The 25,842-nt window shown below is 38.1% G+C and overlaps 1 protein-coding gene across 1 annotated transcript in view; it reads right to left on the bottom strand.

The window, feature by feature from the left end:
- Positions 1 to 999: 999 nt before the first annotated feature.
- LOC117326604 (cell death abnormality protein 1-like) overlaps positions 1,000 to 25,842 on the bottom strand; it is a 47,937-nt gene continuing 23,094 nt past the window's right edge. Inside the window, exons 16-19 of the mRNA XM_033883362.1 lie at positions 4,219 to 4,320; positions 1,854 to 1,944; positions 1,456 to 1,484; positions 1,000 to 1,111 (exon numbers count right to left, since the gene is read on the bottom strand). Of these exons, the coding sequence (XP_033739253.1) occupies positions 1,026 to 1,111; positions 1,456 to 1,484; positions 1,854 to 1,944; positions 4,219 to 4,320 (308 nt within the window). The 3' untranslated portion in view covers positions 1,000 to 1,025. The remainder of the gene's footprint in view (positions 1,112 to 1,455; positions 1,485 to 1,853; positions 1,945 to 4,218; positions 4,321 to 25,842) is intronic.

Below are 25,842 nucleotides of genomic sequence, written 5' to 3'. Positions count from 1 at the left end.
AAAGAACAAACATCACTTCACGAATGCAATAGATAGTAATTAGTTAAATATTTCTTAGATTATTTCCAAATACATACTTTATTGTGTAGAACGTTTTCATTTATACGTTCACGCTGGCAGAGTCAATATTGTGTTACAAATACAATCTCTATCGTTACCATGACAACCGATCCGGACTTCGATCAGCAATGCGATGACAAAGTGAAAGTAGAATACTAATGCACATTGTCTTTTTTCGTAAAACTCTATTTAAAGTTGGTATTGTGTGGTGTTGCTGTAATATATCTCATCAATTCAAACATTGAAAACTAAACAAATGCTGAAGAGTACAAAATGCAGTCCGAGTGTCAGGCAACGCACACACAACGCGGAACCTGTAACCATTCGGCATTATGACGTCATCGAAATGTTGAAATTGCAACAAAGTACAACAATTTCTATTTTACATGAATACACTAATGAGTAACAGAATGTTGCACACCATTAACACACATACGTTACGTAGCGCAGTAGGTCTAACGTTAGCTGTATCTCGAATGCCATGCTCAATACCATTTCAGTGGTCACAGAAAATAAACCTCAATTTAAACACTATTTAACAACACAAAACAGACTGGTAGCAGAAGTATGCTATATCGAGAACAGGGACACATTATTGTCGTAATTTGTCTCAATCTAAACATATGGAGGACACAAGTTTCCGGCCGTCGAATACCGCCAATTTTCAAATCAATGTTTCTTTACTTACTATTGTCAGAATTTACATCCCAAAACGCCAGTGCGACAATGAATGACAAAGAACACCATGTACATCACCAGCTAACCTGCGACTAACATCCACATTGTTACACTTTTTCTCGAGCTTTGAATATCCCGGCTATTAGACTGCATCACATCATTTTTTTAACCGAGTCGCTGTGTCTCGAGTGACCAAATCACACACATACTATACTGTCAACACTGCACTTTAAATTCGAATTGATATGGGTATTGCTAAGTTGAATTTGATGAACCTGTCCTGTATATTACGTGGCTATCATTTCATAGACGTTGGGAGGTTCTGCTTGACGAGGAGATAAAGACGTATATCCACTTTCCGGAACGGATCGTGCTGCAAGACAGACATGGATCAGACATATAGAATGTATAAATAGACAGTATATCTAATGTCCAATTTTGCCGGCCGCGACCACGAAAATAAATCGATTGGCGATTGGCGTGACGCAGTTGTACGGAGTCTGTTCATGCAAGGACGACAAAACATGGTCAGGTGAGGTTGTAGTCGAGACACGACTGGGAGAAACACTATTTTCAGTCATATGTACATGCTATGGAAAACAGTACAGAACTATGCATCGCAGAGCTTTCCAAACAAATAAAGAACACTTTCCCCAGGCTGCAACATTAACCTTTTAAAATACTTTTCCTTACTCTCCTATTTATCCGTACCCTTACCTGACGAATTCCGTCTCTTTTGTCTCTCACTGCAAATAAAAAGGATTACCATTTACACTTAGGTTATGGTCATGGAGATGGCCTAAAGTGTTATTCAAAACGTACATTAACAACAAATTCAATTTGCAGCCAGAGCTAAAGTGTTATTTAAAAGTTACAAACAAAAAATCAATTTGTATTTTGATACTGAACGATGTTTCTATTTATGTTTATATATTGCTCTATCTGCAAGAAAGATTATTAAACCTTATATTTACGACAGTTAGAAATCACAAATTGCCGAATAAGTAAATAATATCAAAAGCTGAATATGTATTCATAAGACAGTATATTCGGTATACATACTATATTTTCTATTTAGATTTGTTTCTTTCTAACAATAAGACATGGATACTTACCGAAGCCAACAAAATACTGTGGTGATCAATGCAACAAACAGCAGTCCGCAAACAGCAGCCAAAATAGCTATTATGGTCAAGTTATAATTGGCTGTAACACAATAACATTCACAAACGTTAATAAATTAAGTCAGTATATATTGTATAACATGAAAACCATATGTATTCGTGTGTATTTTCTTTTGTGGTTTTGAGCTTTCGTGGGTATAAACTTTTGAGGTTATCCAATGCAACGATGATACGATAATATTAACAAAAATATTTACATAACTATTCGTTGTATTTATATTTGTGGTTCCATATCGCAACAATGAAAACAACGAAAGTGTCAGATCTAACATTTCGTGAAAATCCGGCGTATGTCCCTACGTACTGTAAGTGTAAGATCTGGTCAGTTCATTGACACATGAAACAGCATTGTAATGAAAAATTGCATGAGAAATTATGAAACACCTCATTCACGCTCGATGTTACATGTACATGTACATACTCGTTGATACTAACTTTATTGCATATTTTGCATGTCAGCTTGTCCTTTGACCTTTTGAGGTTCAATTGTAAAGGTGGAGAGTATAGGTCACCCTACTAGCTCAGTCTAGCTGGAATTACGCTTTAGCCTGATGGTAGGATGTTTGCCTTGAGAGAGAACAATCTAATACAATTTAAAATCTAGATGGTCATTCTCACTACGTTACATGAACATCTAACAACATCCCATATGGGGTTACGTTCTGATTACCTTGTATTTTACTTTCAGGGCGAATCGTCAACTTGTCGATGTTATGGAAGCAAACCATTACGTCACAGTATGTCTCTGAAGCTAACCATTTCGGCACACCATGTATACCCATGAGGCTCTATGCTTTCAGGGACGAAATTGACAGATTATACAAGCTATGCACTCTAGTCATGATAATTCGGACAAATAATATTCACTTCCAAGATTCTGGATGTAGTCATTTGATTGGCTAATCCAAAAGGTCACCAAGACGTGACCCCTTATGGGATGTTGTTAGATGTTCATTTAACGTAGTGATAATGACCATCTAGATTTTGATTAGATTGGAGAGAGAAGTCGCTAGTTTGAACCCCGGTATGGCCACAGTATTGTTAATTACTTTTCCCTATTACAACTTTGGTGCCGTTGATCACCACAAATGAAAGCTATAGGAAATTGAAATTTGGTTCCCTTACGATCTTAGTCAGTAATGTGTTTGAAAGACTGCGCCACTGCCTCAATGGTATCATAGCGTATTATTAATCAATGACTAAATCGTAACATCACTGTGACACTTATCAGGGGTTTAAAAGTGATGAGTAGGCAGAATTCTGACCTACCAATACCCTAATAAGTAAACAAAAGATCGACACTAACACTCTGCCAGGCCAGATAGATAATGCGATAACTTTTTTATTTGTCACCTGGTAGAAAGGTTGGTCTGTTTAGACAAATAAAAGATAGAACGCGTGATATGCAAGCTGTTCAGAGTTCGCTACACACCAGGTAATTCTGAACACAGGTGACTGGTCGCAGTGATGGGGCCAATTAATGTTAAGGTTCATGTAAACAGTAAATCAAGTAATATTTATCCCGATTAAAAATCACTATTCTGTTGCAATTAAGAAATTGAAATGCAAATGGCGGCTGTGAATTATATTGCACAAATATTAAATATAGGGAGGCATTTCAAATACTAAAAATGCCCAAATTAGATACTATCAACACATCTGGGCACTGTAAGATGAATGTTTTCGAGCCAAACAGTTAAATAGTGGAGATTGTGGCTATTTTTAGAAATCTGAATATTTTACCTCAAACTCTGCGGTTGAACTTTTTTCCTAAAGACAGGCTACTTGTTATGATCAGAGTTCTTTATAGTGTTTGATAAGGGCGTTTTTGAAGATTAAAATGCCTCCCTACACGCTAAAATGTGTTCTATAATTTACAGCCGCCATATCGAAGCAAATCCCACCACCAAGAAATAAAAACGTTAAATTTTTGAAGCAACCCGATAAAATCTGCAATTCCAATCGTGAAAAGTAGTCGGTATTAGCAAAGAAAGGTTTCCATATTTTTGATAATTGATGTTAATTATCTGTTAAAGGAAACATATACGATCCCAACACGTTGTATCTTTACCAAAACACATGAAAACATATTTGTATTTAAAGCAAATAACTGTATACATATTTGAATATTACTAGTGCGCGATGTTTCCCCTACTAAATGTTGTCACCACTTCTGACGTATATACGTATACAAGGATATGTCGATACTGATATAGTCATATGTGGATTAGGGTTAGGGTTACTCGATATGTGGCGTAACAAAGTAAAATGATGTATGACTTAATAATGTACCCACCAGTGGTTATACAGTGTCCATCGTCCTTACTACAGATGTTATCCGTACATGTGTCCGGACAATCAGCCCCACACACCACTCCGTACTTTCCGGGATAGCAATCTACAGAGAAAACTAATATTACGCCCAAATTCTCTTTAAAATTCAAATAATTTGTAACACAAACATGTAGTACTATGATAGTTACGATATATAGGTCATTTTCTACCACAATTAATCAATTAATCAGTACAATTGTTGAATAACATACGTTTTGATTAGCTGACATGGTGAAATTTGCAAGTGACTATTTTTTTATTCACGTGATTCATGTTGTTTTGATTGACAGACATGTGAAGGCCGCTTCTCTTCATGCCGTCGTGGAAACACACAGAAAGTCGTTTGCACTTTTTAAAATTTTTATATGGATTTCCATCAAGTTAAAGCTTTTAAAGATAATATAATTGATAATTACTCGTCATCATTTTAAATAAATTATCATATATCAACAGATTTCTGAAACGGTCATATGTGCATATTAATTAGCTGCATTTCACTGCCGGTCTTATCCTTACGCCCCAAATGTGATATCATAAACAAGGGACACAGGGGTCAATTCATATCTGTAGTAGCTTTTCTAACAATCTAATTAAAAGCTAGATGGTCATTATCACTACGTTACAGGAACATCTAAGTTCATGTAACGTAGTGATAATGACCATCTAGATTTTAATTAGATTGCTTTTCTAATTGTGAATAGGAACAGATCACACAAACTCATCTTTTTTGTACGTTTGATTTGATATGTTATGACCCTCGTATTGAAGGAGGTACTCAAGGATGTTTTCAGACTCTATATGGCCGTGCACCAAAGGACTAGCATCATTTATCAAGTATATATCGACAGTGTATCACTTAATAAACAAGCGGCTTTTGCAAATGGACACAATCGTTGAAAGTGCAGTGATCGAATATTTGCATTAAAAGGTTTAACACCTTAAAATATCAATAATGATATGGTAGCAGCACTAGGAAAATATTCCTCCTCATATGCAACAGTGAAAAGGTGAGTTTTGGAATTTAAGCGCGGCCGACAGCGCCTTGAGGATGACCCCGTCCGGGAAGGCCTGTCAATGTTGCAACTCCAGAAATAGTCAATAAAGTTCATGATATTGTTATGACTGACAGACGAGTCACAGAAAGACATATAGCCAGTAGAGTTGGCATTTCACAGCAAAGAGTACATTCAATTATGACCGAGGATCTTGCAATGAGATATTTGTCACTATGAATGAAACATGGGTCCATTATTTTACCCCAGAAGCCAAACAACAATTGAAACAATGGAAGCACCCTGGCTCTCCTCCGATACTGTAGGGGGTAATGTTGAAAAATGATAGAATATATCTGACAAAATTCAAATCCTTCAATATAAGGCTAACAAAATATCAATCAGCGCTCGTATATAGCATTTGTTTCACTCCAGTTATTTTACAAAAGTTACAAAAACAAGCACTCGTCATTTAACCTTTATTTGGTGCGAATGGTCCTTTCGATTTCATTATTCCAGTGTAATATGACATAATTATTTAAAAAGTATTTCGCACTTCTTTACCTAAGCACTGGCCGGTTGGTTGATCACAAACGAAGTCTTTACATGTCACAGGACAAGTTGAGGAACATGTTACACCATAACTCCCATCCATACATCCTACAACCACGTAAGCCTGCTTAGATAACTTTTTTTTATTAGGATATACTGTATACTGTATAGCAATATAAAAAGGACATGTCAATGGCAATGGACGAAAATATGCATGCAATGTTTACGAACAATTTTATTTATTTTAGACTCGATATTAAAGGGATTATACCTTCAAAATTTTATATAGTCAATACAAGAAATCCGAAAATTTCCAATTGAATGAGTCCTACTGGTGTAGCCTGATGTAATCGATGCTTGAAACCCATCTACTCACCAGTACAGTACCCGGTTTCCTGTGCACAAACGCTGTTATTACAGTTTACAGAACAATCTTGATCACAGGTATTGCCGAACTTCCCATCAACACATTCTGTAAGCAAATTAGGAAGATTCATTACATTGTTATCGATACCAACATGTATACAGTATAAATAGCATATAATACTGTGGTATTAGTTTTCATACGTAAATATAGAATGTTGAAGCAATAATTAGTCAGGAATGGTTATTCTCTAAATAATATTATCAAATGATTTGACAGTCATTCCACATTACAATATCCATTGTCCTTTGCACAAAACCTATCCTCACAATATGAAAAAAAGACCTGATCGCAGTTATTCCTTAACTTTCCAGGAATACATTCGAAGAAAATATCCAGAAGTGAATGATAGGTAAACTGATTTTATTGTTGAATGTCTTACGTCTTTGATATTATAAGCTTAATCAAAATTAGGAAATGACATTTTACACGAGAGTAAATTAAATAAAAACACAGGTCGCAAGGAACCATAACGTCTCTTTTTTTGAATTAAATGTGCAATTATCTCTTAATAGTACAAACCTAAACAAAATCTAGTATCCACATCACATAAACAGTCTTTACAATTCGAAGAGCAGGTATTCTCACTTACGTTACTGTATTTTCCCTTTGAACAATCTTGGAAAAAATGAAAATGAATGTTTTAGTTTTATTTGAAATTAATGGTTGACGGACGATAATAGAATAATTACAATAAAAACACAATCCCATAAGGGGTCACGTTCTGATGATGTTTTGGATTAGCGAATCAAATTACTACTTTCAGAATCTGAATTTATATGTCCAAATTAGCATGACTAGAATGCATAGCTTGCATAATCCGTCAAGTCATTTCGTCCCACAAAGCATATAGCTATATGTACGAAATGGTTTGCATCGATGACATCGACAAATTTCCAATTCGCCCTGAAAGTGAAATACACACATCGCAAAGGTCATCAGAACATGACCCCTCATGGGATGTTGTTAGATGTTCATGTAACGTAGTGAGCATGGCCATCTAGATTTTAATTAGACTGGAGGGACAATATGCAGTTACAGGTTGTGTTCACCGAACAGGGAAGCGAAACGTGATCCTCCATCGGGGAGCGAACCCTCCATCGTGGGTTTCCCGGTCACAGCTCTAAAGACCGAGCTAAAGGGAAAATGCTCCTAGCATGAAGAAAAAGGCAAAGCACCACTATGTACACAATCTATTATCATACCTCTACTTTATTTACTATAGACTACTTTCCTACTTTTTGTTTAACCTCGCTTTGCTGTGCGCTAGTCCTGTGCGTTAGTCTAGAGAACTAGCGCACCCCTGAGCCAACGAACACCTGCATCCTCGGGTATTTTCGCCGAGCTAATCAGACGCGAGGTGGGCGAAGCTTGTTTCCAACGTTAGTTACTAGCGTAGCTTGTTACTGAACGCGCCGCCTTCTTGCAGACGACCGGTGAAGTGACGTGAAGACGTCTGTGGTAGTTTTTGTGCATTATTTTGAGTCAAGGGCAAAAAAACTGAGGAGATTGACAGTTGTCAGTCTGCCGAATGCGATCAGCTGTTAAGAAAATTTAACGCTGACGTTCAGGTGGTATATCCCATGTAGCAGATGATGGCTGCCTCAATGAAAATTTTGTTTTGTTATGGGAAATATTTGAAATCATGTACCCTGCTTTGAATGAAAAAAAGGCATGTTATCACTTGGCCCCTTTGCTACAGTGTATGAAAATGTTGGTTGGAACAATCACATGGAAGACTGTTTCATAGCTTTTGGTTTACAAAAAGATCTGCTGAAATAATTTCTCCAGTTTGTATTGGCTTCGCCTCGGGAAATATACATGGTCTCGGGACAGCAGAAACTTGCTACATCCCTCAATTACATACTTTAACTGTATAATAAATAGTGCTGTAACGATACATCGATACGTATCGATATCTGTTCGTTTTGTGCCGCGATACGATACATCGATACAGTCATCCCTGTATCGTAATATCGCCGGCATGGGTGCGGGTCCATGTAACACATTTGATACAGCGAATCGAGCGCGCCGAAGCGCACCGTCAGTAAAACGCTTGTAACCGGATTGTATGAAGTCGCCAATGCAGAGCGCCTTGATGATTGCGAATAAATATGGACAACGGCTAACGCTGACAGCTATGTGTAATTCCGTTTAACTTTATCTCTCTATCTATATCTTAGTACTAAACCTCCTCCGACTTGTAAATCAAAGATATTCGTTGACTTGAAACAAATCAAGGGTCCACGGCACATGGAACTTACCTATCGAAGTAGAGTATTCAGTATTGCCGTATTCACAGAATGGGAGGCGGAGTTAACGTATTCCGGGAACACAATAACTTGAATTCGCATTAAATCGGCATCACCCTCATTTGACAATTTTACACCACCAGCAAGACAAGTATTGAAAACCGAAAACCGTGGACAGGTTTAACACAAATAAAGCCGAAAACCACTATGTTTAAAAGCTGATAGCAAACATGCTACATGATGTATCGATAACTAGTTTATAATAAATGATCTGCGCCCTTTTCGGCAGTGGAAATGAATGTTTCCGTGAGTTGTAACTTGTTGCACGTTGTTGACCCAAGGTATAACATTCAGAGTCGACAATGTTTCAGTGACAAGACTCAAGAGTCCTGTTTATATTTGACATTTATTTAGATTTGTTTAATTCTACTGTTTTTGTTAAAAATGTGTTCAATGAGCGTCATTAAAACTTCAGATTGAACGTTAAATATTGTTTGATTTGTTTCAATTTATGACAATTACACGTATACGCGATACGTATCGTATCGCGATGTCTGTATCGCAATACATATCGTATCGTGACATTGTTGCCGATACACAGCACTCATAATAAATATGTCCCGCACTGATATATGCTTTAATATAACATTATTATTTCCTACATAATAAATTGAATGTACATGTTGATCGATAGCCACTTACAAATGCAAATCCCTGTTTTGGAGTAACAGTTTCCTCCATAACAGCTCACCGGACATACTTGATTGCAGTCAGCATTACCGTACCTCCCTACTGGGCATCCTGGGGGAAGACACGTTAGTATGTGCCGTGTAGTTAGAGACACTAGTATACATGTTTTGTATTTGTTGATTACAAATTTCTATACATCTCTACTATACACCATGAGATTGAATACACCAGTCGTAAGCTTATATCATTTTCATAAATCCCTACCACAGATACAATCTAATATTATTCAATATTAACATATCTCTTGTTAAATTTTCGTCATCAGTGATATTTGCATGCATTCCTTTGCAAATATCTGAAAGAAGAATAAGACAATGCAGACCTCTGTCTGTTACCATATATGAATGCTTTCACTGCAAATAAATATAAATGTTTTATGAGATAATGATTAAATTATTATATTTGCCTTGTACATTTTTGAGAGCTTTCATATATGATAGAATTGATAAAAACAAATGTTAAAGTGTATTTATTCAAGTAACATTACATACACTCACCATATACTTGAACCTCACAAAGCTCTAATATTGCATAATCACTATACCAGCTGTACCGTTTAGGGTTGTTTCTATAGTTGTACACGGTCACATACTGACCTACATACAGGCACTGATGTGTCACCACTAGCTGTACATCATCTCTAGTACTACTAGTGTCCTCATAACACATGGCACCATCTGTTGGCGTGTAGGTGGTATTGGATACATAAAGTTGGTACCCAGCAAATCTTTGATGAGAATTACCTGAAAAAAAAAACAACAGAAAAAGACATCAAGTAAATAATTTCATGTGAATGCCTACATATGCACGAACGATGATGAATGTCAATAATAATTTAGGTCTAAGTCATATATCTACAAGCATAGTAATTTGGATACTACATATGGATATCTTTCTGTTTTGTCAGGCTGCGGTATATTCGTGATTTCCTCGAATCTGATGTAGGCCTAGACTTTATAGTGCTACCTCACTTAAGCATACTGATTAAGTCATCCAGTAGGCCAACTACCCCGGTCACATTGTACTAACAACGGGCGAACCAGTCGTCAAATCCCCTAAGATGCTGAGCCGTAAGCAGGAGAAGCGGCTGTATTTGCAAATAGATGCTGACCAGAAGAAAAAAAGCGACCGCTCAACTAAAGGCCAATATTGAGGCAGCCTCAAGGAAGACAAGGAGAAAAAAAAACCAAAATCCCAAATTTAGTCGCATCTTATGATCATGCAATGGGGACAGCAGGTGCAATTCCTACGCCCTACCTGCAGGGACGTTTTTTCCGCAGTAATAGTATACCTTCCATCACTAGAAATTATCACCCATATAAGCCATTGCTTTACAATGAAAAGCAATTTCAATGCTTGGAATAAACATATCGTTCTTCCTGCTTAGGACTGAATTATCAATTGGAAGGTAGCAAGGAAGTGTTCACAAGACAAATATTTACTGTTTATATAGGGAAGCTTGTGGTTGGCAGCATGAATTCATAGATATAGATGTTTTGAATTTTCTTTTGCTATAGAACAAACTTACCTCTGTAAATAATTCTGATTGTTTCGATGGTGCTGATCTGTTCAAGATCGACACGCCACCAAGCCGTCTTCGGACCTATTACCTTTGTATGTGTACAACAAGAAAACTCTATGAATGTGTTCACACATCCGTCCACAGCCGCATTCGCCAGCCAAGTCATCGCGGCATAATTACTACTCTGTGTAGCTTGCTTGTGCAACGCGATGTTTACTGTAATATACCATGATTTATAAGGGTAAGTACTGTACATAGTGACATATTTCTACAATTTTTGTAACGTAAGCTCGTGTTACCGTAACGACTTTTAAAGATAATCTCTGCGACAAGTTGTCTTATTATTTAGTTACACCAACGCGATTTTTGAGAAAATTGATGTCGGCAAGTTGAAATAATTTATTTATATCTATAATATCTTAAATAGCCTGGTGAAGATAAATACTTTTGACACGAGATCTTAAACTTTCTTAAAAGTCGGGTAAATAAAACAAAAAAACATAACTTAAAAAAATATGAAAGTTTAAGAACATATCAACTAAACAATTAAAACTCTTTATCCTGAAAAAAATTCAAATCGTAAAATAAAAGGGCTGATTAATAGGTTGTAAGCCTTATATTGAAGGAGGTACCCAAGGATGTTATTTTTAAGTCCTACAATTCTCTGACTATATAGATTCGTGTGCCCAAGGACTGATCTCATTTTGTTAGTTTATATCGACGAGCTAGCTCTGTAATGTACAAGACATGCATAATGGACACAATTGTTATCAGAAAATCATTTATAGATTATGACTGAACTTAGGAACAAAGCTACGTGTTGCAAAAAAACAATTTACTTGTTTTATTAGAATATCTATATATAGGATATTTCGTAATGGTTACCTGCTTCAGAATATGTAAATGTAGATACTTGTTATTAATTTTGGTGAGGACCTATATAGGCCTTACATGATATCCCGCAGTTGTGGTACGGTAAAAGTGGTTTGAAATTAAAATTGAAACCGTCCTAATAGTCTGTAAATGAGAATTTAATTGTTTTACATAAACAAAAATCTAAAACATTATAGATGATATAAAATGATAGGACACATGGTACATTTTCTTTGTTATCTTTCTGGCAAACAAAATTTTCCATTCTTAGACATCTCGCCCCATCACTTCTTTGAATGGATCTCATTCAAAAACGTACCTTTTATTTTAAACCAACATTTGAGAAAACACTTCATAACAAGAACTCCTAAAAGAATTTTGCGACCACCATTGTATGATCTTTATTGGTTCTATGTACGACTGATCTTTTCTCTACTTTTCATTCCCCTTTTTCTTTAAATTTCAAAATTTGATAATGTGAGGTAAATAAATGTATATGAAATCTGAGAGAGATTTGGGAAAAACTTAATGAGAAAGAGTGACAACTAATTTCAGGAGTAAAATAAAGAAAAAAAAGGTGGCAACATGTTGGCCTTTGCTAACCGACCAGTCGCAAAATTGAGTATGATACGATCAAAAGAAAACCATTGTATGTGAAATCTATGAGAAGGATCCATTCAGAACTTTATGCAAAATATTGTAGGGATAATAAGTCACAAATATCAAATCTATGAGGAGTATCACCTGTAGATCATTTTGTTTTTCTAATCAGACTACAGGCATAGCTAAGGACCAAGGAAACCTAAATGTTCATTTGAAGTTTGAGAAATATCTTTCTAATACGTCTCGAGATATAGCTATAATGAACTCACACTGCCAAAATTCAAGATGGTCACCTGTACGTCTGCCATATAGTTTTCTCAATCAGACTTGAAATTGGTTAGGCACAACTGAGTACCAATGAAAACCATAACATCGAGTCTGAGTAACATTCTTCTAGTTCTTTTCAAAAAACAGCAAAAACAAACTTCAACTGTCGAAATGTTTAAAATTGTGCGGGCACCATTCTGAAAGTACTTTTCAAGATATAGCTAAAATAAGGACGGACAAAGAAGATAAACCACGGACGAATAGCGATTTGCGTAGTCCACCATGTGATGATTGGGGATAGAAAAATATCTTCCGCGTGGCACTGACAAATCACCAACTCCAACGTCTCCAATTCAACATTGAAAGGTCATGTTATCTGGTTCGTGTTATGTACAAAACGTTTAAACAATAAGTAAATTACTATCATAATTGCATGCATTAACAATAACCTGTAACTATGTATACATGTAATTACTTACCTTCAGATATGACTGTGTTGAACATAAAAAACAGAAACAAGCAAACATCTCTACCTAGCACCACTCTTCGTTTCGCCATTGCTGGTTTTAAGGACGATTAAACAGGAACAGGGAAGAACAAAACAAATGTGAGTTGTATATTAAATCTAGAGCACTACCTTCCCGGTCGAGTGAACTTCAGGAAATTGCTAAGTATATGCGTCCTCTTTCTTATAGAATTGTGTTCTCCTACTATAAAAAGTCGGCGACGGCGAGACTATGATGTTACATTTCCCGCGACAACGTCAACGTTTCACAATAAAATTGTGCGTTTCGATACGCTGCTCAAAGAATGCCAGCCCAATTTTAACCAAACTTGTGTTTTAGATTGCATAGTAGACATATCAACATAACCATCATTTGTGGAATATCATACAGATGCTTTTGTCCACTGTCGGAGATATATCACCTATTAAGTTTTGTGTTTAACTAAATTTCTCAGAAAATGCTAATATAACTTCTAAGCTATTTTAAACCAGCACATGCAAAACGAAATTGATTAAAAATAGATTGTGGGTTCTCCTCGTTATTGCAGAAGATATGAAGATCTAATAGGGAGGTGAATGCATCGGGGCCACCTGATTGGATATATTTAGCTGAGAGAAGTTTCCAAAGTTGTATGTGTCGGCTGGGCAACAAATGTAGATGTTAGATATATAAAGGATATTTTTCCAGTCTGTTTTGTTGGGGAGGTTGTTAAGTGTGTTATATCATGTAAATTTAGGTTATTTTTTATGCTGAATTTAATAGAAGATGGTGGCCCTCATATATAAAAATTCTATTGTTTTTTAAATTGTTCTATTTACAGGTGTGTGAGATGACATTCTTCAAAATGAGGAATAGTGAACAAGTGTAGAAAATTCTATTTTAGCAGGATGGTGTTAAACATTAAAATCATCGTCTATGGGAAATCATTTGGTTCCGTGGTTCCTATAGGGACCTACCTGATATGACATTTTACGCCATTCCGCGTCCATGGACACCAGATGATGGGACCTTCCTGTTCATTTTCGGCTGAGGTTTTGCTTATGGAGATATTTTTGTCATAATTTAGATAGGAAATTGGATTAAGGTGGATTTTATAATAAAAATATGGACCCTTGTAGAGTTTGGATGGTGCCATAGACCTGGGTGGATACGGAAATATATTTCATATTTCAATGGTAGCGGTATAAAGCGTGGTTCGGTATCCCGGTGGTATGCCTGGTGGTTATGTTGTCACTACCCCGGTTCGATGCTTTGTGGTATGCCTGGTGGTTATGTTGTCACTGTCTCTGTTCGGTGTTTGGTGGTGTCTGGTGGCTGCCCTGCAGGTAGGGCGTAAGAATTGTACCTGCTGCCCTCATTGCATGATCGTAAGAGGCGACTAAATTTGGGATCTTATCTTTTCTTTCTAAACAACTTTCTTCTTCCTAATGTCTCCCTTGGCAATGCCTCACTTTTGGCCTTTAGTTGAGAGTTCGCCGCTGTGGGGAAGGCTGTGGGTTCTGTCCCCTAGCCGAGACATACCAGTCTTTAAAAATGGTAGTTGCTGCTCCTGCTTAGCGCTCAGCATACAAGGAGTGGGACGATTGGTTCGCCCGTTGTCAGTATAATGTGACCGGGTGGGGTGTGCTGCTGGGTATCTTCGGCAGTATGCTTCAGTGAGGTAGCACTAAAAATCGGCAAAAAATCCGGCCTATCACAAGGAGACTTAACACGAACATATCGCAGCCTCCCAAAACACACATACGCACTCATCACACGCATGCATGTCGCACGCACGGGAGGCCGTCCTTAAATGACCTTAGCTGTTAATAGGACGTTAAACAAAATAAACCAACCAAACCAAGTGTCGGTTCGGTGTTTGATGGTGTCTGGTGGTTATGTTGTCATTATCCCGGTTCGGTGTTTGGTGATATGTCTAGTGGTTATGTTTTCACTACCCGGGTTCGGTGTTTGGTGGTACATGTATGTCTGGTAGCTCTGTTGTCACTACCCCAGTTTGGCGTTTGGTGGTTCTGTTGTCACCATCCAGGTTCGGTGTTTGGTGGTGTGTCTAGTGGTTCTGTTGTCACTACCCCGATTCGGTGTTTGGTGGTATGTCTGTTGGTTATGTTGTCACTACCCCGGTTCGGTGTTTGATGGTGTCTGGTGGTTATGTTGTCATTATCCCGGTTCGGTGTTTGGTGATATGTCTAGTGGTTATGTTTTCACTACCCGGGTTCGGTGTTTGGTGGTACATGTATGTCTGGTAGCTCTGTTGTCACTACCCCAGTTTGGCGTTTGGTGGTTCTGTTGTCACCATCCAGGTTCGGTGTTTGGTGGTGTGGCTAGTGGTTCTGTTGTCACTACGCCGGTTTGGTGTTTGGTGGTGCTGTTGTCACTACCCCGGTTTGGTGTTTGGTGGTTCTGTTGTCACCATCCAGGTTCGGTGTTTGGTAGTGTGTCTGGTGGTTATGTTGTCACTACCCCGGTTCGGTGTTTGGTAGTGTGGCTAGTGGTTCTGTTGTCACTACCCCGGTTCGGTGTTTGGTAGTGTGTCTGGTGATTCTGTTGTCACTTCCCCGGTTCGGTGTTTGGTGGTGTGTCTAGTGGTTCTGTTGTCACTACCCCGGTTCGGTGTTTGGTAGTGTGTCTGGTGATTCTGTTGTCACTACCCCGGTTCGGTGTTCGGTAGTGTGTCTGGTGGTTCTGTTGTCACTACCCCGGTTCGGTGTTTGGTAGTGTGCCTGGTGATTCTGTTGTCACTACCCCGGTTCGGTGTTCGGTAGTGTGTCTAGTGGTTCTGTTGTCACTACCCCGGTTCGGTGTTTGGTAGTGTGCCTGGTGATTCTGTTGTCACTACCCCGGTTCGGTGTTTGGTAGTGTGTCTGGTGATTTTGTTGTCACTTCCCCGGTTCGGTGTTTGGTGGTGTGTCTAGTGGTTCTGTTGTCACTACCCCGGTTCGGTGTTTGATAGTGTGTCTAGTGGTTCTGTTGTCACTACCCCGGTTCGGTGTTTGGTAGTGTGTCTGGTAGTTCTGTTATCACTACCCCGGTTCGGTGTTTGGTGGTGTGTCTGGTGATTCTGTTGTCACTACCCCGGTTCGGTGTTTGGTGGTGTGTCTAGTGGTTCTGTTGTCACTACCCCGGTTCGGTGTTTGGTAGTGTGTCTGGTGATTCTATTGTCACTTCCCCGGTTCGGTGTTTGGTGGTGTGTCTAGTGGTTCTGTTGTCACTACCCCGGTTCGGTGTTTGGTAGTGTGTCTGGTGATTCTGTTGTCACTACCCCGGTTCGTTGTTTGGTGGTACATGTATGTCTGGTAGCTCTGTTGTCACTACCCCAGTTTGGTGTTTGGTGGTTCTGTTGTCACCATCCAGGTTCGGTGTTTGGTGGTGTATCTAGTGGTTCTGTTGTCACTACCCCGGTTCGGTGTTTGGTGGTGTGTCTAGTGGTTCTGTTGTCACTACCCCGGTTCGGTGTTTGATAGTGTGTCTGGTGATTCTGTTGTCACTTCCCCGGTTCGGTATTTGGTGGTGTGTCTGGTGATTCTGTTGTCACTACCCCGGTTCGGTGTTTGGTAGTGTGTCTCGTAGTTCTGTTATCACTACCCCGGTTCGGTGTTTGGTGGTGTGTCTAGTGGTTCTGTTGTCACTACCCCGGTTCGGTGTTTGGTAGTGTGTCTGGTGATTCTATTGTCACTTCCCCGGTTCGGTGTTTGGTGGTGTGTCTAGTGGTTCTGTTGTCACTACCCCGGTTCGGTGTTTGGTAGTGTGTCTGGTGATTCTGTTGTCACTACCCCGGTTCGTTGTTTGGTGGTGTGTCTAGTGGTTCTGTTGTCACTACCCCGGTTCGGTGTTTGGTGGTGTGTCTAGTGGTTCTGTTATCACTACCCCAGTTTGGCGTTTGGTGGTTCTGTTGTCACCATCCAGGTTCGGTGTTTGGTGGTGTGTCTAGTGGTTCTGTTGTCACTACCCCGGTTCGGTGTTTGGTGGTGTGTCTAGTGGTTCTGTTGTCACTACCCCGATTCGGTGTTTGGTGGTGTGTCTAGTGGTTCTGTTGTCACTACCCCGGTTCGGTGTTTGGTAGTGTGTCTGGTGATTCTGTTGTCACTTCCCCGGTTCGGTGTTTGGTGGTGTGTCTAGTGGTTCTGTTGTCACTACCCCGGTTCGGTGTTTGGTGGTGTGTCTAGTGGTTCTGTTGTCACTACCCCGGTTCGGTGTTTGGTGGTGTGTCTGGTGGTTCTGTTGTCACTACCCCGGTTCGGTGTTTGGTAGTGTGTCTGGTGGTTCTGTTGTCACTACCCCGGTTCGGTGTTTGGTAGTGTGTCTGGTGGTTCTGTTGTCACTACCCCGGTTCGGTGTTCTGTATCTGTGTTTTTACTCTTTTGTCTAAATGGGTGCTTAAGATCTTTTGTTTTTTTAACAATAAGTCAGGAAATAAGGGAGTGGATAAGATGACATGGAGTTATCTCCCCCGATCATCAATCTATTAGATATATATATATGTGTGTTTATATTTTTCAGTAGTACAATATCTATACTTAAATAAAACTAAACTTCATCAGTATAATTTCAAAGTTTATTAAGATATTTAAATTTACATTTCAATTCTCATGTCTTTCTCGTAGGAAACTCCATCTCCAGTACCAGTAGAAGACTTGACCTACCAGCCCAAGACGTCCAGTAAGCCACTTCCCCTTTTGGTATCCTAACCTATGATTCAATATTGTTCCAGAAAAAGTAAATTTGAAAAAGTGTGCAAGATTCTATAGGGACCTCAAAACAAAATTAAAAATATATTGTGGGTTTTCCCCATTTTGGCAGAAGACTTATTAGTGATGCGTCGGGTCCTACAGGTAAGAGAAGTTTCCAAAGTTGTATGTGTGGGCTGGGCAATACATGTAAATGTATATATATATAAATACAGTCTGTTTTTGTCAGGGGTAGTTCATCAAGTGTGTAATTTGTTGTATATTTAGGTGAATATTTCGTGCTGAAGTCAATACGAGATGCTGACCACAAAATAAAAAAGGTTCAAATTGGTAGAATGTTTAAATATTTTATTTACAGGTGTGTGAGGCGACATTCTTCAAAATTAGGGTTAGTGGACCAGAGTTGAAAAAGCCATCTATAGCAGGACAATTGTTAGTATTGATATTATCTTCTATGGGGAATCATTTGGTTCCTTGGTTCCTAAATTGTAGTGGAGGGAAATACCTTAGAATGGCAAACATTTCACCTATCATTTTTCAAATTGCAGCAGCTGGTATGGCAAAAGATGCAGGGATCAGAGGAGAAGGACAGGGGGAGATTCATTTTGAAGAACCACATCATTGTTGGTTGCAAATTTAACTTTAGTTTCACTTTATGTTAGAAAACTCTAGCACTTTCCAATTTCCTTCTATCTAGCTACCGTGAATTAACACGTTTTGGTTGAGAGAGAAATAATAGTTTCACTGATCAAGTGCTTATGCTAATCACATTTTAAACAACTGGGTCAAAAATGTCATTTGACTGTGTTAGGGAGTTAAGAATTTTAACTCATGTTACAAATGTTTAACGGACGCCGTGGCTGAACGACGCACAATAACGACAATTAACGAGCCATGATGTATATAGGTCATCATGACCTTTCGGATCAGATTAACTTTTGAAGTATAAAGTCAGAATATTCATTTTTTTTATTTACTTCACATGCTTAAAACCCACAGTTGTTTATGTGAGAGTATGGGATTAGATATATTAGGGAAATACCATTGTTCGTCGATCAATTCTCCTTGAGTCCTGTTTACGGTCATTATAAAACCACTCATAAAATAAACACTGCACTCTAATTTCATGAATGTTCCAATATCAGTATTAAAACATTGTTTGGTATCCGGTTTAAGCATATTCTGTCGGAAACAAACACTCTACTGTACTATAGAACGTACGGTACGAAATTGTTATATCAGTCGAAAAGTCCATGAGGAAGTAGATTCATTTATAGAGATTACACAAGTGGCTTTTGTAACTTTTAAAACTCAGCTAACGAGAGTGGAATATATAATATCGCAAACAAATGTGAGTCGCATGATCTATTCGTTCCTATGCCCCGTTCATTACTCGAAACAATGAAAAACACCAATATTGAAACATTACCTTTAACACTTGCTCTATAACTCAACCCAGGACTTTCCATTACTCAAAAGCAATGTAATCTTGTAAAAATGTCTGAACTCGCCAAAATATGAGAAAAAGCATATCAATTCAATGTCTTTTAATGCGTGTTATACTAACTATTGAGTGTACTGATATATTACAATATGCTTATTTAATCTTGATTGATTTCTGACTTTGATTATCATTGTGTATTCGTTGTATGTCTGTCTGTATTTGAGTTTCTATTTTTGTACATTGCAACCTTTTTTTCATGTAAACGTGTTTCGAATTTAAAGTTATCAATTGGAAACTTTGAGATAGAGATAGTAAGTCAAATTTTTGAGATAATAACTCGAAATTTTCAGCCATAAGTCAAAATGTTCAGACACAAACTCGAGATAATAACTCGTAATTAAGGGTTGATAATTTTAAAATAGTATGTCGTTAGTGCGATTTGATACGCTTATGTAGGATTTCGTTTTAAAAGATTTTAACTATACATACTTATCTATGTATGGTGTTATGGAAATCGTACCCCTAAATAATGATTCACCATGTAAACATACCATATTTACAGTTTGTAATTTGAAGAAGTCCAATACAGATTTAACTAGGTACACTGACAATTTTTCAAACTGCGTCGGAACAGATTTGAACTGTGGCTTGGCAGTATGCCTATCCGTTCTGATCATGTAGCTAAAAGCGAATGTTCATGCATATCATGCCTGCATAATGTCTGTCTCAAAATGCTTCCGGGTCATTGCTGTATGAACCTGTACTGTAACCATAACGTGATAAATGCTCTTTTGTTTAGGCACACAATTTGATTGTCCGAATTGACCACAGAAATGATATTACGATTTTGATAGTAATTTCATTAACAGTACAAAACACTTATCTGAAATACCGTTTTAACTTCAATTTTGATACACGAGCTCACACATTAATACTTTGATACACGAGCCCACACATTAATACTTTGATACACGAGCTCACACATTAATACTTTGATACACGAGCTGCCACATTGATACTTTGATACACGAGCTCACACATTAATACTTTGATACACGAGCTCACACATTGATACTCTGATACACGAGCTCACACATTAATACTTTGATACACGAGCTCACACATTGATACTTTGATACACGAGCTCACACATTAATACTTTGATACACGAGCTCACATTAATACTTTGATACACGAGCTCACACATTAATACTTTGATACACGAGCTCACACATTAATACTTTGATACACGAGCCCACACATTAATACTTTGATACACGAGCTCACACATTAATACTTTGATACACGAGCCCACACATTATTACTTTGATACACGAGCCCACACATTAATACTTTGATACACGAGCCCACACATTAATACTTTGATACACGAGCCCACACATTGATACTTTGATACACTAGCCCACACATTAATACTTTGATACACGAGCTCACACATTAATACTTTGATACACGAGCCAACACATTAATACTTTGATACACGAGCTCACACATTAATACTTTGATACACGAACTCACACATTAATACTTTGATACACGAGCTCACACATTAATACTTTGATACACGAGCCCACACATTAATACTTTGATACACGAGCTCACACATTAATACTTTGATACACGAGCCCACACATTAATACTTTGATACACGAGCTCACACATTCATACTTTGATACACGAGCCCACACATTATTACTTTGATACACGAGCCCACACATTATTACTTTGATACACGAGCCCACACATTAATACTTTGATACACGAGCCTACAAATTAATACTTTGATACACGAGCCCACACATTGATACTTTGATACACGAGCTCACATATTAATACTTTGATACACGAGCCCACACATTAATACTTTGATACACGAGCTCACACATTAATACTTTGATAAACGAGCTCACACATTAATACTTTGATACACGAGCCCACACATTAATACTTTGATACACGAGCCCACACATTAATACTTTGATACACGAGCCCACACATTAATACTTTGATACACGAGCCCACACATTGATATTTTGATACACGAGCCCACACATTGATACTTTGATACACGAGCTCACACATTAATACTTTGATACACGAGCCCACACATTATTACTTTGATACACGAGCCCAAACATTATTACTTTGATACACGAGCTCACACATTAATACTTTGATACACGAGCCCACACATTAATACTTTGATACACGAGCTCATACATTAATACTTTGATACACGAGCCCACACATTAATACTTTGATACACGAGCTCACACAGTAATACTTTGATACACGAGCCCACACATTAATACTTTGATACACGAGCACACACATTAATACTTTGATACACGAGCTCACACATTAATACTTTGATACACGAGCCCACACATTAATACTTTGATACACGAGCTCACACATTAATACTTTGATACACGAGCCCACACATTAATACTTTGATACACGAGCTCACACATTAATACTTTGATACACGAGCCCACACATTAATACTTTGATACACGAGCTCACACATTAATACTTTGATACACGAGCTCACACATTAATACTTTGATACACGAGCCCACACATTAATACTTTGATACACGAGCTCACACATTAATACTTTGATACACGAGCCCACACATTAATACTTTGATACACGAGCCCACACATTGATACTTTGATACACGAGCCCACACATTGATACTTTGATACACGAGCTCACACATTAATACTTTGATACACGAGCCCAAACATTATTACTTTGATACACGAGCCCACACATTAATACTTTGATACACGAGACCACACATTAATACTTTGATACACGAGCCCACACATTGATACTTTTGATACACGAGCCCACACATTGATACTTTGATACACGAGCTCACACATTAATACTTTGATACACGAGCTCACACATTCATACTTTGATACACGAGCCCACACATTATTACTTTGATACACGAGCCCACACATTATTACTTTGATACACGAGCCCACACATTAATACTTTGATACACGAGCCCACAAATTAATACTTTGATACACGAGCCCACACATTGATACTTTGATACACGAGCTCACACATTAATACTTTGATACACGAGCCCACACATTAATACTTTGATACACGAGCTCACACATTAATACTTTGATAAACGAGCTCACACATTAATACTTTGATACACGAGCCCACACATTAATACTTTGATACACGAGCCCACACATTAATACTTTGATACACGAGCCCACACATTAATACTTTGATACACGAGCCCACACATTGATATTTTGATACACGAGCCCACACATTGATACTTTGATACACGAGCTCACACATTAATACTTTGATACACGAGCCCAAACATTATTACTTTGATACACGAGCCCAAACATTATTACTTTGATACACGAGCTCACACATTAATACTTTGATACACGAGCCCACACATTAATACTTTGATACACGAGCTCATACATTAATACTTTGATACACGAGCCCACACATTAATACTTTGATACACGAGCTCACACAGTAATACTTTGATACACGAGCCCACACATTAATACTTTGATACACGAGCACACACATTAATACTTTGATACACGAGCTCAAGCATTGATACTTTGATACACGAGCCCACACATTAATACTTTGATACACGAGCTCACACATTAATACTTTGATACACGAGCCCACACATTAATACTTTGATACACGAGCTCACACATTAATACTTTGATACACGAGCTCACACATTAATACTTTGATACACGAGCTCACACATTAATACTTTGATACACGAGCTCACACATTAATACTTTGATACACGAGCCCACACATTAATACTTTGATACACGAGCTCACACATTAATACTTTGATACACGAGCCCACACATTATTACTTTGATACACGAGCCCACACATTATTACTTTGATACACGAGCCCACACATTAATACTTTGATACACGAGCCCACACATTAATACTTTGATACACGAGCCCACACATTGATACTTTGATACACGAGCTCACACATTAATACTTTGATACACGAGCCCACACATTAATACTTTGATACACGAGCTCACACATTAATACTTTGATACACGAGCTCACACATTAATACTTTGATACACGAGCTCACACATTAATACTTTGATACACGAGCCCACACATTAATACTTTGATACACGAGCTCACACATTAATACTTTGATACACGAGCCCACACATTAATACTTTGATACACGAGCCCACACATTGATACTTTGATACACGAGCTCACACATTAATACTTTGATACACGAGCCCACACATTAATACTTTGATACACGAGCCCACACATTGATACTTTGATACACGAGCCCACACATTGATACTTTGATACACGAGCTCACACATTAATACTTTGATACACGAGCCCACACATTGATACTTTGATACACGAGTTCACACTTTAATACTTTGATACACGAGCCCACACATTGATACTTTGATACACGAGCCCACACATTGATACTTTGATACACGAGCCCACACATTAATACTTTGATACACGAGCTCACACATTAATACTTTGATACACGAGCTCACACATTAATACTTTGATACACGAGCTCACACATTAAAACTTTGATACACGAGCCCACACATTATTACTTTGATACACGAGCTCACACATTAATACTTTGATACACGAGCCCACACATTAATACTTTGATACACGAGCTCACACATTAATACTTTGATACACGAGCCCACACATTAATACTTTGATACACGAGCCCACACATTAATACTTTGATACACGAGCTCACACATTGATACTTTGATACACGAGCTCACACATTAATACTTTGATACACGAGCCCACACATTAATACTTTGATACACGAGCTCACACATTAATACTTTGATACACGAGCTCACACATTGATACTTTGATACACGAGCTCACACATTAATACTTTGATACACGAGCTCACACATTGATACTTTGATACACGAGCCCACACATTGATACTTTGATACACAAGCTCACACATTGATACTTTGATACACGAGCCCACACATTAATACTTTGATACACGAGCTCACACATTAATACTTTGATACACGAGCCCACACATTAATACTTTGATACACGAGCCCACACATTGATACTTTGATACACGAGCCCACACATTGATACTTTGATACACGAGCCCACACATTGATACTTTGATACACGAGCCCACATATTAATACTTTGATACACGAGCCCACACATTAATACTTTGATACACGAGCCCACACATTGATACTTTGATACACGAGCTCACACATTAATACTTTGATACACGAGCTCACACATTAATACTTTGATACACGAGCCCACACATTAATACTTTGATACACGAGCCCACACATTAATACTTTGATGTACGAGCCCACACATTAATACTTTGATACACGAGCTCACACATTAATACTTTGATACACGAGCTCACATTATTAATTTGATACACGAGCCCACACATTGATACTTTGATACACGAGCCCACACATTGATACTTTGATACACGAGCCCACACATTGATACTTTGATACACGAGCCCACACATTAATACTTTGATACCCGAGCTCACACATTGATACTTTGATACACGAACCCACACATTGATACTTTGATACACGAGCTCACACATTAATACTTTGCTACACGAGCCCACACATTGATACTTTGATACACGAGCCCACACATTAATACTTTGATACATGAGCCCACACATTAATACTTTGATACACGAGCTCACACATTAATACTTTGATACACGAGCTCACACATTAATACTTTGATACACGAGCTCACACATTAATACTTTGATACACGATCTCACATATTGATACTTTGATACACGAGCTCACACATTAATACTTTGATACACGAGCCCACACATTGATACTTTGATACACGAGCTCTCACATTAATACTTTGATACACGAGCTCATACATTAATACTTTGATACAGGAGCCCACACATTAATACTTTGATACACGAGCTCACACATTAATACTTTGATACACGAGCCCACACATTAATACTTTGATACACGAGCCCACACATTAATACTTTGATACACGAGCTCACACATTGATACTTTGATACACGAGCTCACACATTAATACTTTGATACACGAGCTCACACATTAATACTTTGATACACGAGCCCACACATTAATACTTTGATACACGAGCCCACACATTAATACTTTGATACACGAGCCCACACATTAATACTTTGATACACGAGCTCACACATTAATACTTTGATACACGAGCTCACACATTGATACTTTGATACACGAGCTCACACATTAATACTTTGATACACGAGCCCACACATTAATACTTTGATACACGAGCTCACATATTGATACTTTGATACACGAGCTCACACATTAATACTTTGATACACGAGCCCACACATTAATACTTTGATACACGAGCCCACACATTAATACTTTGATGTACGAGCCCACACATTAATACTTTGATACACGAGCTCACACATTAATACTTTGATACACGAGCTCACATTATTACTTTGATACACGAGCCCACACATTGATACTTTGATACACGAGCCCACACATTGATACTTTGATACACGAGCCCACACATTGATACTTTGATACACGAGCC

Source organism: Pecten maximus, chromosome 4, assembly GCF_902652985.1.
Source record: "Pecten maximus chromosome 4, xPecMax1.1, whole genome shotgun sequence".
NCBI classification, from domain to species: domain Eukaryota; kingdom Metazoa; phylum Mollusca; class Bivalvia; order Pectinida; family Pectinidae; genus Pecten; species Pecten maximus.
Note: the sequence above shows the minus strand (reverse complement) of the source record. Positions and strands in the feature narration are given on the sequence as shown.